This window comes from Alexandromys fortis, unplaced genomic scaffold, assembly GCF_014885135.2.
Source record: "Alexandromys fortis isolate MF-2015 unplaced genomic scaffold, M_Fortis_MF-2015_v1.1 scaffold_261, whole genome shotgun sequence".
NCBI classification, from domain to species: domain Eukaryota; kingdom Metazoa; phylum Chordata; class Mammalia; order Rodentia; family Cricetidae; genus Alexandromys; species Alexandromys fortis.
Window position 1 is genome coordinate 1,492,811 of NW_026068144.1, and position 15,449 is coordinate 1,508,259.

The window sequence follows — 15,449 nt, forward strand, 5'->3', positions numbered from 1 at the left end:
ATTTGAAGACATTTTACCAATAAGATCAGAAAATATTAAACCTAAAATGATTTAAAATGCAAAACTTAGGAGCATTGTTTAGACTTGCGTGTCACATTTTGAGTTTTCCAATTAGGAATGCCCAGGCTGTATAAGAAAGGTATTTGTGTGGCTTTTTCCTGTCTTGGCTATGTGTCATGCTAAAAACACCCCCGCCTCTGATTGTTCCTGTCTGATCCTTTGTGCTTTGATTACTGAAGGTTCCACCGAGCACAGTGCTCCATTAGGGGCTGTCCTCTGAGCTGACAGGGTAGAGGGCAGTGCCTTCACATGCGGTTGTGCAAGGGTGTGTGCTTGGTGACAGTGGCTGGGTAGCAAGTGTGAACTCAGTGTGGTGGAGATCAGTTTGGGGAAGATTTTAAATAAGTCATGTTTAAAATAGTTAAGGGGTCTAAAATCAGGTTTATAATGATGATGATAAGATAGATGGAGATTTAAGCTTGGGCAGCCACCCCTGTCTTTTTTATATGAGTTCTGGTGATCAAACTCAGTTCCTCTTGCAAGCAGTATTCTAGATTCCGGGACCGCTACTCACCTGTGTGCTTTTATCTGCAAGTTAAACTGAACACAGCCTTTCCCAGGTCTGTGGCTGGGTGGGGAATCTATACTGCTGACACCAAGTAACTAAAGCATTTGTCAAGGCTCAGCCGCCAACCTCAAGGACATTTTGAGTGTGTAGATATACCTCTGTGACAACTGGACTCCTGTGTGACTCAACGGGACCTCATTTGGACTGTATAAAGAGGTTGTAGACTAAGCAACTGCTGTAGACATCTTCAGAGGCCTGTCTCCTCACTTGGGACTAAGTGCCCAAAAGAATTAACAGACTTTGAGGAACTATTTGATGTTTTCAAAAGAAACCCTTAGAGCCTCCAAAGAAATAAACCTCCTCTCTTCTTTGACTGGTTGAAGAAGATACTGAGTTCTTTCCGGACAGGAGCTCAGCCATTCTCCTGGCATCCCTGACATTGGGGGTAGCAGAGCAGGATCTCCCATTTGTGATACCCCAGGAAGCAGCAAGGGCTTCAGAAGAGAACCAGTTCCTTCAGCCACCCTTGCTCACTGCTGGTGCACTGTACCCATTGGATGACTGCGGGAAATGAGGCCACACTGAAAACTCACTGTACATGACTCTTCTCTGCACCCCAGGGAGATCTAAACTTTGCATGAAATCAAAGAGGCTACAAAACCAGAGCTCTAGGATGAAAAAGTTCCTGAAAGTCAAAATACAAAGAACAGAACTTGGCAGTGTTTGGAGGAGATGCGTGTTTCCCTCAAAAGAAACAAAGCAGGCGAGTGGAAGAAGAGATGCCCTCAAGAGCAGTCACTCACTGTCAGACAGGATTCTCCCTCAGATCCATTTCTGTAGCTAAGCAGAGATGAGGAGGGACATTTCTAGCTAACATGGGCTGAAGAATAAGATGGAGATGCAGAATGGGGAATAGGGCAAAAATCAAAAATAAAAGCTTCTCTCTGAATTTGTTGAATGTTACTAACTTTTGTCTACCTTTAAGAAAAACACCCACCCTGCCGGTAATCCTAGGGAAGAAATTGGACCTAGGGAGTTGATTGGTCTTTCTATGTGGCAGTTCTATCAGGTGGAAGCATCCTCCTGAGAGATAAATGAGATGGTCAAGCTGCATCTTCAACCTGACAGATGACACTTGGTGACTTCAGACTCAATACAGATGGAAGGCAGCGTGAACTTCCTGTTTCTCTTCTTTCCTGACATGCCACGTTCCACCAGCACTGACAGGAGAAGGGAGGGTAAAGATGGGGGCAGCATGCATGGACATTTCCTATGCGCCCAGCCCTGTGGGAACCTACAGGGAAACACGCCAGCTTTTGTGGTGGTGGTGCTGGAGGTTGAACCCAGGGCCTGGTACGTGCTGAACGAGCACTCTATCACTGAGCCACATCAACAATCCACTAAGTAATGAAGGCTGGCCTTGAACTCACTCTGTGGCCCAGGCAAGCCTTCAGCTTGTGATCTTCCTGCATCAGCCTCCGGATTATGCCACCAGGGTGTTGTTTCTTCTGTGAAATAAATGAGGGATGGGAAAATGACATCATTTTCCTCAGTACTACCATGGGGCCCGAATGTTAACATAGGCTTCTGGTCTGAGTTTATCAATCACACTGCTTAGAGGCAGGAGGTGGGAGACTAAACATGATGTGTGCTGCCATCACACTGGATACTTTGAGCATCATCTTGATGCTTCTGGGGGTTTAGGGTGGGAGGTGTATGTGTTTATAGGCTATTTTCTTCCACGATGCCCCACAAATTGCTATAGTTGTTTCATCAGAAATAGATATGACTTCAAAGAAGTAATTTTAATATACAGTTTTAAATTAAATAAATGTAATGTTCACATAATAATGCTATCATAAAATGTATACAACAGCAGTAAAGAGCACACCCTAATCTACATTATATTGGACTTATTCTGCATTCCTAATCATCTTTCTTCAATGATTCTAAATATATAAATAGTTTTGTATCTAATATTACAAGCATTCCCTGTGGCTTTATGAGGGTTTCATAACTGATTTTGAGACAGATATGTTTCTTAAATATTAATTATAGTTCCAGTTTTCTAATCACGGAATGTGGAAATCTAGTATTAATTTTGAAGACATTTGTGGTAGATCTTGGTTATAGAACAATACTGAATAGCCAGAACTCACTTTCTGAGACCGTCTTTGCTCGTTTTGCTTTGCAGGGATATACCGAACAGAAAGGGATAAGGGCACTTTGTACGAGCTCACCTTCAAAGGGGACCACACCCATGAATTCCAGCGCCTTGTCCTGTTTCGGCCCTTTGGCCCCATCATGAAAGTGAAAAAGGAGAAGCTGAACATGGCCAACACGCTGATCAACGTCATCGTGCCCCTAGCGAGGAGGGTGGACAAGTTCCGGCACTTCATGCAGAACTTCAGGTTTGTTCGTTTTGCAGGGGGTCCTGCTCATTCTCTGTCATCACCTGCCTTTCCCCTGCCACATGCAAATGCTTCTTCTCTTTCCTTCCACTCAGTTTTCTTCATACAAAGTTTATGGTTCATATTTTCCTTTCCCTAAAGCAATTAGAAAATCCCTGCTTAAGTACATTTTCCTTAGAGGGAACGTCTAGGAAGGATGGGCAGTCAATAGCCCTGCAAATGTCGCCGTCATTCTGACTGGGTAAACCAATGCTGCATGTGTGTGACCTTCAGTTCTGACTTGAGCCTGGGCTCCCCAGACAAAAGTGAGATTCTCAGAGGCCAGCAAATGAGGTTGCGCATCATCAGGAACAGGCAGGAGCTGGCTGGTGGTGACGGAACTCACATCAGTGATGACTGAACGAGAGAGAGGCCCTGGCTCAGCAGAAGACTGCCTTCATTTGCTGCCCTGCATCTGGAGCAGATTGAATCACAGTCTATTTCCTGTTCTAAGCTGCCAGCCCGAAGGGACTGGATTTAAAACTGTGGCAGGAGGGCTGCAGGGACTCATCTTTATAAGTGCTCAGCAGACCTTTATTCCAGGGTGCACGGGTGGAGTGGTGTGTACGTGACAAGAAACCCTCTACTGGGCAACAGTGGGTCTCATTGTTTATGTGTGGAACCCACATATAAGCCGAGGTTAGCCAGCTACATAATTTAGTTACCATGATTTCAAAAAAAAAAACAGCTTATTTTATCCAATTATAAATCTTGAAAGATTTAGTCTATTTTTAAATCTCTTTTTATTAAGTTCACAGTACTAAAAAGTCAGTGGAGATCAGTAGAAGAATGTGGTTAGTCGCTCTCAAAATCCTAGCTCAAGAGCACAAGAGGGATCCTTTTGTAATCAAGTTGCTTGTATCAGGGTCAAATCATCTTTGAGAGACCACTGAAGTCACCCGGTAATGGAAAATGGAAGCTGCCTCGGAAAACCAGGGACTGCAAGGGTAGTGCATACAAAGACAGATTCCCAGAGCAGGAGGGGACGGGGCAGAGACTGAGTGGGAGATCTATCAGCTGGGCAGCCAAGAGCTGCTGAGCAGGTGCAGGGCTCTGAAAAAGTGGAATGTAAGATCAGGAGTACCTAGGGTATTTCATTCTCTGTAGGAACATGGTAAAAAGATTATTTTCAAATCACAGCCAATGGAGATTCTGCAAAGCATAGTGCTAGAACAAATCACCAAGCATAGCTGGAAAAAGTAATTCTTTTTTCAGACCTAAATTTAAAGTCTGGCCAATTAAATCAAAGGAATATAGTGGGAGCCCCCAAACCATCTAGTCTGTCACTAAGACAATAGGCTGGCCACTTGTCACAAACTGATGGCAAGGCCCCGTTGTAGAAGACAACACCTACACAGCTCTCTGAACATGCAGAAGTTGAGCTGGTGTCTGCCTGGAATCTTCATCCCTGCATGCTAGCCTCTTTGGTATAGGACAGTATTCTGTACACTAGCAAAAGAGAAACTTAAATATCAAACTATATAAACTCTTGGGTCTACAACAGCGTCCTACCTGCAAGACATGCTAGGGCAATGGAAGCACATACTTTGTGGAGTCATCAGCTCATATCTGGCGTGACTGAAGGCCACCTCTAAGAGATGAAATCCATACACTGCTTGGGTGGCCAAGAATCTGAGACTAAATAGCGCAGGGACATAGGGCAAAATCAAATAGTACTTTTCAAATATATATGTATATATTATATATTTATAATATATATACTTTTATATATCAATAAATGACTTCTAATGACATCCTGCTATTCTCAGAGATCAGTGCCTTGCTCAGCCATCATCAGAGATGCTTCCTTCTGCAGCAGATGGGGGCAAATACAGAGCTCAACAGCCAGACATTATGCAGAGAGCAAGAGATTGTGGAACACTCATCCTTACAGGAGATATCAAATCCCTCCTCTCAGGGTTCAGGGAGCCCTGTGGAGAGGACGCAAGAAGACTGTAAGAGATATCAGAGAGTATGGAAGACACTAAAAAACAGGGCCCTCTACATCAGCATATGGACACACAGAGGCTGGGGCAGCATGTCCAAGGCCTGCAGGCGTCTGCAACTGGTTGGAGTCCTATAGCTAAAAGGGGAAGTGGTCACATTCTTCCATCCCTAACCCAGAAGCAATCTCCAATTGAAAACCACTGGTACAGAAAAATTTAGTTTTCCACAAAGGAACTCTCACTAGGGAAACAAACTACTCTTAAGGGTAGGCTGCATGCCCAGCAGTAGATGCTAACAGAAAATGAACTCAACCAATAGATTTGGCCATTCCTTGTCTCATAATGTTGTGTCGTCAGGGTTCTTACTTTTTAAAAAAAATTATGTTTATTTTATTATATCTATAATTTCTTCTCTCGTTTTACCTTATAGGTATTTTGCATTTATATTATGATATCCAGTTTAGTGTTTTTATGGGATTTCTGAGTATGTAATGATTGGGTCTTTATTTTTTGTGCCTTTTCTTGGGCTCTTTTCCCTGTATTTGTTTGTTTTGTCCGATTCTAATGGGTTAGCTTTGCTTTATCTGCTCTGCTCTGTTCTGTTCTATGCTATTCTATAGAAGACTGTCTTCTAATGAGCGACAGAAAGGAGGTTAATCTGGATAGGAAGGGGGAGTAGTAGAGGGAGATGTTAATGGAAACAGTAGAGGAGCAGAGGGAGGGGAACTGTAATCAGAATGTTTACATGAGAAAAAATAATTTTTTCAATAAAATGGGGGGAAACTCTGGCCAATTAAATGTTTAGACACAATTATTTTGACCAATTACTGGGAGACCATGTAGGGACTATTTATTAATGCTGGCTGTTGCTATGATAGTCTTTCCAACTTCAGCCCAGAGCATGTCAACTCTGTTGACACTGAAGACTATACTGTGGGTGATTATCTACCCTTTGCCCATTGTGTACATTACCTCACAACTAACTAATTTTTATAGTTTGTTTTAAAATCCAGGGCCAGGGAAAAGGCTTATAGATAAAAAAAAATCTTCCTGCACAAGCTTGATGACCCGAGTTCACTCCTGGAGTCCTCATAATGGTGGAGGCAGAGGACAAAGTCCACAGAGACGTCCTCTGCCCCATACACTCTGTCTACGGCAAGCACAACCACATATATTATGTCTACACACATAATAGCATGGAATAACATTGTTTAAAAATTCAATGAAAGATCATCTTGGAGTTTCTAAATTACCATTGATAGTTAGCTCATAGAAGTGATTACTTGCTTACTACAAGATGTTTGAACAATGTAGAACAAAACAAGGATAGAGTATTTTTAAAGCAACCCACAGGTAAACGTTATTTACATTAATTTAATACCAGTTCACATGACCTTTCTTGACATACATTTGATGGAAATGATAGTTCACTGTCTATGAGTAGTTTCATACTGCATGACATATCTTATATCTTGCATTTCTAATGAATTAAATTTTATCTCCTTACGTTTGTAGTAAAAACCTGAGTACACTAGAAGGGACTTCCAGGCTTCTAGCAAATGCGCTTCACTATGGAGAGATAGCAGTTCATAAGAGATCTTTCTCATGCTGAGAAAGTTACAGAACAAATTATGATTGGGATTTTAATGTCCTTTAATCATATTTTAGTATCACCCTGGATTGTCTAAAGAATTGCAGCAGGAAAAGAGAGTCCACACATTCCATATGCTTTCCTTCCTCCATGATTCTTCTACGTTCCAACTTTAGCGCCTATGTTTTTACCTAGTTGAGGGATGCGATTCTTAGTTTATATTTTTCAAAATGCAAATTCTGTATTTAGATTGATTTGTTGCATTTATCTAGTTTTCTTAAAATAACACCCCCATCCCTCAATTCTTGGTTGTGTTTAATGGATAAGAAACACAAAGACAACCATAAATGCTTTAACACAGACCGTCTTTGTAGTGCTAACAGGACAGATTGGCTGGGCTTAAGGGCTTGGAGTACACTTTACTGGGGATTTTATAGGCTTTCTTTTAACATTGAAAGATGCCATGGAAATGTATTAAGAATCTTTCATTTATCTCCTTTAAAAGTAACTTTTGCATCAAGGCCAGAAGAATTTCTCTAGGGATTCTTGAATTGAATCATAGTAACTTAGTCAGGAAGTATCTCTTCTTGGTATTTAGTGTTCTCTAGCCATCCTCCTGGGATATAGTTGCTATGCCATTTTATGAATTCTTTTGTGTTAAGGCCATGATGATGGTTTGAATGAGAACGGCCTCCATAGATTCATGTATTTGAATGTTTGGTCCCTAGTTGATGGAACTGTTTGGTAAGAATTGGGATGTGTACCCTTGTTAGAGGAGGTCATAGAGGTGGGCTCTGAGGTGTCAGAAACCTAGATCATTGCCAGACACCCCCTCCTCTCCCTTCCTCCCTTTCTTATGCCTATGGACCAGGATGTAAGCCCTCAGCTACTGCTCCATGCCTGCCTGCTGCCATGTTCCCCATCATGATGATCAAGAACTCTAACTTTTTTGAACCATGGTCCCCAATAAACTCTTTCTTTTATAAGATACCTTGATCATGGTGTCTCTTCACAGCAATAGGAAATAATTGATAAAGGGCTTTTATGGTTGATGGATGACTTGTTCACTTCTGTGCTACATGGGCACAAACTGTCTATTTCACAAATTGTTTCCATTTATTAACATCTTCATTTTCCTGTGTATATGTGTTGGGTGTATATGGTATATGTGTATATTATCTATGTATGTATGTGTGTGTATGACATATGATTGTGTGTTATATGTGTATGATGTGTATGTATATGGTGTGAATGTTATGTACATATGATATGTGTGTTGTGTAGATATATGTGTTTGTGTATGGTACATCATTTTGAAAAAAAAGAGGGATGATGGGATAATAGATTTATAATTGTGAGGTACTGTTTTTAGACAAATATATTGATATTGATATTTGTATATTGATACAAAGTTAAATTATATTGACTATTGTATGCATGCATGTTTCTACCTCTGTTTAAAACATTTTTTATGTATTGACACATATTGTATTGATATATATATTGTATATATTTACCATATTGCAGTGTACATTTCTACCTCTGATTAAGATACTCATATACTGTTTGTATATTGATATATATTTACCATATTGCAATGTATATTTGTACATTGTTTATATTTGGAGGTCATTGTCCTCATTTGTTTCACAGTCGTTTATTGTCTTAGTCTTTAAGTTAGATAGATATTGAGAATTATATAGATTAATAGTCATCTAAGTTTGTCATTTATAATTAGACTAATCAGGTTCTTTAGATATATAGAGATTATACTCAGTATAGATAGATAATCTTCAACTTCTTCAAAGAGCTGTAGAAAATGGCCTTTAATCTAACTCAGAGTTTTGTGGTAGTGAGACACAATTGCTCCTGGCAACACCGCTCTATTCCCGAGAGAATGTTGAGCACCAAAGACACTCCACCTGGAGCCTTTCTTTTTGGCAGAACTGGCCTTGGGGCAAAGAAATGTCCATACCTCAACAACTGACAGAGATATAGAGTGTGCATCAATGGATAAAACAGGACTGTCATATCCTGCCAAGACAGGGTAAGATAGTTTTGAAAAGTTGCTTGCCTTTGAAAATGGTATGTCAGTTATGTTAGGCCTTTTCAAAATGATCCCTGAGCTTATAAAATTACGTGAGTGTGCCAGAACACAGGCCCATGTGTGTACATGCAATGACCAGAGTAGATGTCTTCTCTATTGTTCTCCACCTATTGCCTTGAGACAGGGTCTCTCAAAAAACCACAACTTCGCTTCCAGCTAGAAGAGCAGCTAGTAAACTCTGGTGATATGCCTGTCTTTGCCCTACAATGCTGGGCTTACAGTGATATGCAACCATGCCCGTGTTTTTATGTGGATGCTGAGATTCAAACTCAGATCTTCATGCTCCCAGAGCAAGCACACCTACTCACCGGTCATTCTCCCAGCCCCTCTCTGCTTTTAATGCCGTTTCCTTTGCCTGCATGCATGCAAGCCTTCACTTTTGATCTTTTACGAATCCACCCTGTATCTTTCTTTCTATGACACTTCTGCTTGCCTTGACATTGATTTACCTCCTGAGTATACACTGTGCCTGGAACTCTTATTTTGTTTTCAAATGAACTTTGGAAAATTGAATTCATATTTTGTGAAAGTGGAACAATTGTAAGAATGTTTCTTTTGCTTGATCCCTATATCCTTTGAGACTGTATTTTCTTTTTACTTTGAATGCCATTAAAAACTATCTCTGCCTTCCTTTGCCCTTCCTCCCACACCCTCTTTCTTTCTCTTCTTGCCCCAAGGGTGTGGTTGCTGTGCTGTTTCACAATCAAAGGCTTGCCTAGGCGTCTACCTCATCTGAGAGACACTGTGCCCATCCCTAGCTGCAATTTTGAAGGCAGAATATTATTCTATTGACTTCTGTAAGGTGCAAGAGCAGGTGGAGAAAGAGAGCTTAGCCGGTGGCTGTGGCCCTCCTCAGCTGTGGCATGGTATGGAGCTTTGCTGGGTCGCCTTCTTACTTAAGTCTCAGCACCACTCCTGGGAGCCACCTCACCACCCACAAACCAGAGCTACACAGATGCTTTCATGGGTGACGAGCTTGAGAATTGATACTTCCTCAGTTGTGCTGTTTTAGCAAGGTCTTTTCTTTGGGGGCTTGATAGAAAGTGCACAGAAGCTCTCGGGATGAAAGTAGAGACAAAAGCCGTGGGTTGGGAGACAACACAAACTCATCAGTGTGCTTGTTTCCTGAACTTCCCAGCAGACAAGGAGAAAAGGGGAAAACAAGGGCCAGTGTGTATTGGCCGTCCTAGTTAATGAGGAAGAGCCATGGCTGGGCGAGACAAGCTTATTTCCAACACTAGACCCTCGGGGCTTTTATTTAAGAGGTAATGGATGCGGGTGATGATATTTCTGACACGCACAACAATTACGGTGGCAAGAATTGGGTACTTCCATCTCCTGACGAAGAATCGAAAATCCTGTTTTGCCCTTTGGGACCAGTATAGACGACGCTGGTCTTGGCGGTGCGAGGCTACCAGGTGTAAACTCATCTTGGATCCTGGAGGCCATGACTGGTGCTTGAGAAGGCTCCTTTGTTGCTGCCATCCGGTTGGCCTGCATATGAAATCCAGAGTCCTCACGTGCCATTTCATCACCCGTGAGCATCCTCCCATCCCTTTGTATCACAGGGTGTCTGGGGCTCCCAGGGGAATGCTGCTGAAGTCATGTTTGCACGTGCATCTTGGCCCAGGAGTGATCGCCTTAAACTGCCTCCTCCTCTTTGCTTTGGTTAACCACCCCACTTTGCCTTTGAAGCTGTCTCACGTTTGGCTGTGGCCACTGAGTTTCTCCCATCTGTGTTATGGATTCTAGGCTCATCTGTGATTTCATCATGTGCTTTGTTTGATATCAGCAACACTCAACACAATTGCAAAGCTGTGGATCTTGTGATCATTATCTCTGCCCCGCCCAGTGGGAGATGGGGTTTTAATGGGAGATATTCTTCATGGTTTCTTTTAAAACTTTTTTTCCTGTTTCTTCAAAGTTTGTTTGCTTTCTATTCTGACTCTTCCTGCTGGATTGGACCCTTTTTGTTTTGAGGTTCCTCTTCAGACTGGGTGGGTTATGTTTGTTTGAATGTCCTTTGTATTCCCTTGGCTTTTCTTATCCCTCTCAAAGCATTCTTGGTGTTTTAATGTACTATCAGGGTCATCTTCTACTTGAGTTTCTTTAGACATTGTCTCTTTCATCCCTTTTGGGCCTAGAACCTTTACAAAGGCTCTGGAATTTCTGGGAGAAAAGTGTAAAGCGGGGATTCTATATTTCTAATTGAAACAATCCTTCAACATTTGACTAAGCCAATATCACTGACTGAAAATCCTCCAGCCACCAGGATCGTGGCAGAGGTAGATTCCTGTGTCCTCCGTATCCCTTAAGGAAAGCATGCTATTTTACATAGTAGAGTCCACTTTCTGCTCCATGTCCCAACCCCATTCCTGTGAGTCATCTCACCACTCACAAACCACAGCTACACCAAGAAGCTTTCTTAGAAGACGAGCTAAGAAATGTTAAAACTTCATCTGTCATGTTGTTTCAACAATTGTCCTCGGGGATTTAATAGAAGAGGTGTTTAGTTTGAGCTACAGGTCGTATAGCAATGTCTATTCAAGAGAGCAGAAGATGGTCCATTGGAAGAGTGGTTGTGTTTTCTGTATTGCAATGAGAATCGGGAAATTTGCTTGATTACAGACCAGAATCCACCATCACTCCTTAGCAATGATCAGAACAGCCAAATAATAGAATAGTAGAATTCTCTGTTAGTTCGCGTTGGCAAAGGGATGAGGGCAAGGATGCACCAAGCCCAAAACAGAACGCTATGATAAAAGCAGATGCCAGAGAAGCCCAGAAGCGCTCCCCTCCCTCTCCAGGACGGAATCTGTTCCTTACAGCGTTGCCATTCCTTCATGGCTGAACCCTTTCCTGCCTGTTGGCACTGGTAGACTGGGGGCTGATGGATTGCTGTTGCACGAAGCACTCCAGTTCCTCCTAGATTTTCCCATTCCTGATGATTTGAGTAGAGACTGACTTAGAAGAGTAGCAATGAGATTAAACCTTTTCTTGGCTGTGAAAGTGTTCTGCTTCTTCTCAGCCTTGTAGAGCTCATTCACCCCTGATGCCCTCCACTTCCCCTTCCCTCCCCTCCTCTTCCTCCATTCATCTCTTCTCCTCTCTCTTGTCCTTTCCCTGCACTTTCCTTGCTTTCCCTCCCTCTCCCCCTTCTTTATCCACTTCCCCTGTCCTTCCCATTCCCGTTCTCATTTCCTTCCCTCTCTTTCTCCTTTCCATTTCTCTTGTTTCGCCTTCCTTTTTTTTTTCTTTTGAGACAGGATCTGGCTTGGAACTTGTGTTTCCCAAATGCTGGAGTGATAGGCTTGGATCACCATGGCTGGGTGATACACAGAGCACACCAAGGTCTCACAAAGCCGAAAGTAACTCCTTTCAGTGGCAGTGCCCCCCGTGACGTAATCTCCTAATATCATGACACCGAAAGTCAAGCTTCCATCACATGGATTCTTTTGTCATGAAAACCACAGATGGTGGTTTCCCAGGCCACTCAGCCTGGGCTATAAAGGTTGACATTCCCCAAATTCCTGACACAGTTTCCTGCTTTCTCTCCCGCAACACAAGATCACTAATGTTTCATGACTCTTCCAGTCTTTCCTGGTGTTCTCAGTGTGCAAGGACAGGTGTTTAGCGTGCACTGCTAACCAAGTGTTACGGAGGAAGGCAATGCCCCTGCTTCTGGTGACAAATGAAGCAGCTGCCTCAGAGCCTCTGCTGTCACTGTGCTCACTGTCGGTGCCCAATCCCCAGTGCTACATCAAATCCCCTGGAGTCCTGGCATCCACAGCCAGTGCACTCTACGTGATGGTGACCTGGGGAAGAACACACTGTTTTATAAAAAAAAAAAGCTTCCTAATAAGTATGATGTGTGTGTGTGTGTGTGTGTGTGTGTGTGTGTGTGTGTGTGTGTGTGAGTGATATAGAAACAGAATTTTCAGTTTCTGGTTTGAGGCCGAGGAATTGGGCCTGTTGAGGTAACGGGAAGCGTTTTTGGACAGAATGTGCTCCCTGAGAAGGGCTCATGAGGCTTGAGTTCCCATGTAACAGCAGCAGGCCCTATCATGGCAATCATACAGACAGCATTGTCCAAATACAAGTAGTTAACTTCGTAAAGCTAGAAGTCTGTGTGCGGCTGAGTCGGTCATTTACGATTTCCTTTTAACTCTTATTTCTGAAACGAAGACATATCTGCATGTGGGCATCTAACCAAACATAGTCCCATACACTCTCAAGGGTGATGTAGTCAAATGGGCAAGGATCGAGAAAAAGCAAAAGCCATTCAGACAGCAGTCGTGGGATCTGCACAATCGCATATTCTCAAGGAACGTTGAACAGTTCCACTGTAGGCAACTTGAGTCTGGCCTGGGGGGTAGGAGACTTCTTCAAGGGCAGACACGCCAGTCCTACATGTTGTTTAAGATGCCCTGGGAGAGTCTAGCATGTGGTATATTGTCAGCAAATGCTGTGGGTGAATGAAGAAAAGCACCCACACACACCTGCAGTGGTGAGCTGGAGGCCGGCACCAGCGCAAGCTTGGATCTGCCTTTCTGAGATCCCTGACCTGGCCATTGAAGGCTTGGGCCTGACCCCTCTCCCTTGATTTAAAAACACCAAGGAGCATTTAAGAATAAAGCTAGCCTTTCTTTCTTTCTTTCTCTCTCTCTCTCTCTCTCTCTCTCTCTCTCTCTCTCTCTCTCTTTCTTTCTTTCTTTCGTTTTTTTCAAGACAGGGTTTCTCTGGAGCTTTGAAGCCTGTCCTGTAACTAGATCTTGTAGACCAGGCTAACTTTGAACTCACAGAGATTCATCTGTCTCTGCCTCCCGAGTGCTGGGATTACATAGGATCAAACTGTGGGTGACAATTGTATGGCTGGGACAGACTGAGGGGTCACTGGCAGTGGCACCAAGATTTATTCCTGCTGCTTGTACTGGCTTTTTGGAACCCATTTTCTTTGGATGAATACCTTGCTCAGCCTAGATATAGTGGGGAGGGCCTTGGACCTTCCTCAAAGCAATATATACCTTACCCCCTCTAAGGAATGAATGGGGGCAGGGTCGGGGGAGGCAGTGGGAACTGGGATTGGCATGAAAATAAAAAAAGATAGTTTGTTTTCTTTAAAAAAAAATAAAATAAAAATGGTCCTTGGACTCCCCACAGGGCAGGGAACCCTGATTGCTCTTTGGGCTAACGAGGGAGGGAGACTTGATTGGGGGAGAGGGAGGGAAATGGGAGGTGGTGGCGGGGAAGAGACAGAAATCTTTAATAAATAAATAAATTAATTAAAAAATCTAAAAAAAGAAAGTCAAAAAATAATATTAAAAAAGGAATTTCAAAATAATAAACTAAAGACTGCACTAAAACCACAGAAAGTAAAAACTTTATTTAAAAATAGTGTTAAAAATTAAAAATCAAAAGCAACTAGATCAGTAAACTTCAAGAAGAATAAAACAAAACAAAAGAAAAAATACCAAAAAGAGAGAGGCAAAGATATTACTGAAAACATGGAAGACTTTGATTCAGGCCCAGCAGGTGACTTGCTCCTGATTCTGGGATGGGTCCCCTGCACACCCCACACACTCACACTGGGATGGGTCCCCTGCACGCCCCACACACTCGCACTGGGATGGGTCCCCTGCACACCCCACACACTCACACTGGGATAGGTCCCCTGCACACCCCACACACTCACACTGGGATAGGTCCCCTGCACACCCCCACACACTCACACTGGGATGGGTCCCCTGCATGCCCCACACACTCACACTCACACAATTTTAAAGCATAATTTCTCCAGCACTTGCCCCGTGTTCTTGATTTACTTCCATTTGTCTGGCAGGCTTGGCAAGGGGACCTATGTGCACAGTCAGAAGCACACCTACAGCCAGGCTGAGACTTATGTGCACCCTGCTTGGTGTCAGGGTGGCCTTCCCTTCAAGCCTCTTCCTTCTTTCTGAACCCTTCCCCCTTCCGAGTCCCAATACAGCCTGAGAACTTGCCATGGTCCCCAAGTTCCACTTGTCTGATGATGTCATCTGAGCTTATTTTATCCGCTAATACCATTTTTCTAGGGCAGGAACCATGTTTTCTGTTGTTTCTGATGTTTCCCAGCAACCCCAAGAATGTTCTCCCTTTTTGATGTTATAACAAAAAAAAAAAAAAAAAAAAAAAAACTCATACTTGGAACTTTGTAAGTAAGGCCAAGATATTTCTGGAATCAATGGCTTGTATTATTGCATGAATGTCAACAGCGGGAGGAGGGCACAGGAAATACCCAGATGTCTCAAACTACCATCCCACTGGCGCAATCTATCTCCTGTTGCCTCCCAGGAACCACCAGTTCATGTTATCTCCTTACTGGCAAACTCATGTTTGAGGCATGCCTGCCTGTACACATAAAGATTATGGGTGTATATATTTACATTTGCATGTATGCATGCATACAGTTACACACGCGTAATTTGAAGAGCAAACCCTCCAGAGAAGTGAGCAGCTCAGCTAGACCTTATATTTCAAAGAGGAGAACACAGCAAGCAACGCATAGGCTTTGGTGGGGATTCAGTCTAGACCAGTCAAGAGCCAAAGACCCGGCCCTGGGAGAGCTGAACCAAATGGCTACTTTGTCAAGATCCTGAGTCTCCAGGTGCTGGGATTATAGTGGCGTGATGGGGCAGTAGTGGTTTCTGTGTATGGAGATTTTGCTGTCAATAACTAAAGACTCTCTGCAGGGACTGTGGGGACGCTCAGTGTTACGTCACACTGCTAGACCCCAGGATCCTCTCCCCAG

At 43.0% G+C, this 15,449-nt stretch overlaps 1 protein-coding gene across 3 annotated transcripts in view; it reads left to right on the top strand.

The window, feature by feature from the left end:
- Csgalnact1 (chondroitin sulfate N-acetylgalactosaminyltransferase 1) overlaps positions 1-15,449 on the top strand; it is a 319,461-nt gene that overhangs the window by 275,753 nt on the left and 28,259 nt on the right. For all 3 annotated transcript variants that reach the window (XM_050126918.1, XM_050126920.1, XM_050126921.1), the window contains one exon: positions 2,763-2,979. In XM_050126918.1, coding sequence (XP_049982875.1) covers positions 2,763-2,979 — 217 coding nt within the window. The remainder of the gene's footprint in view (positions 1-2,762; positions 2,980-15,449) is intronic.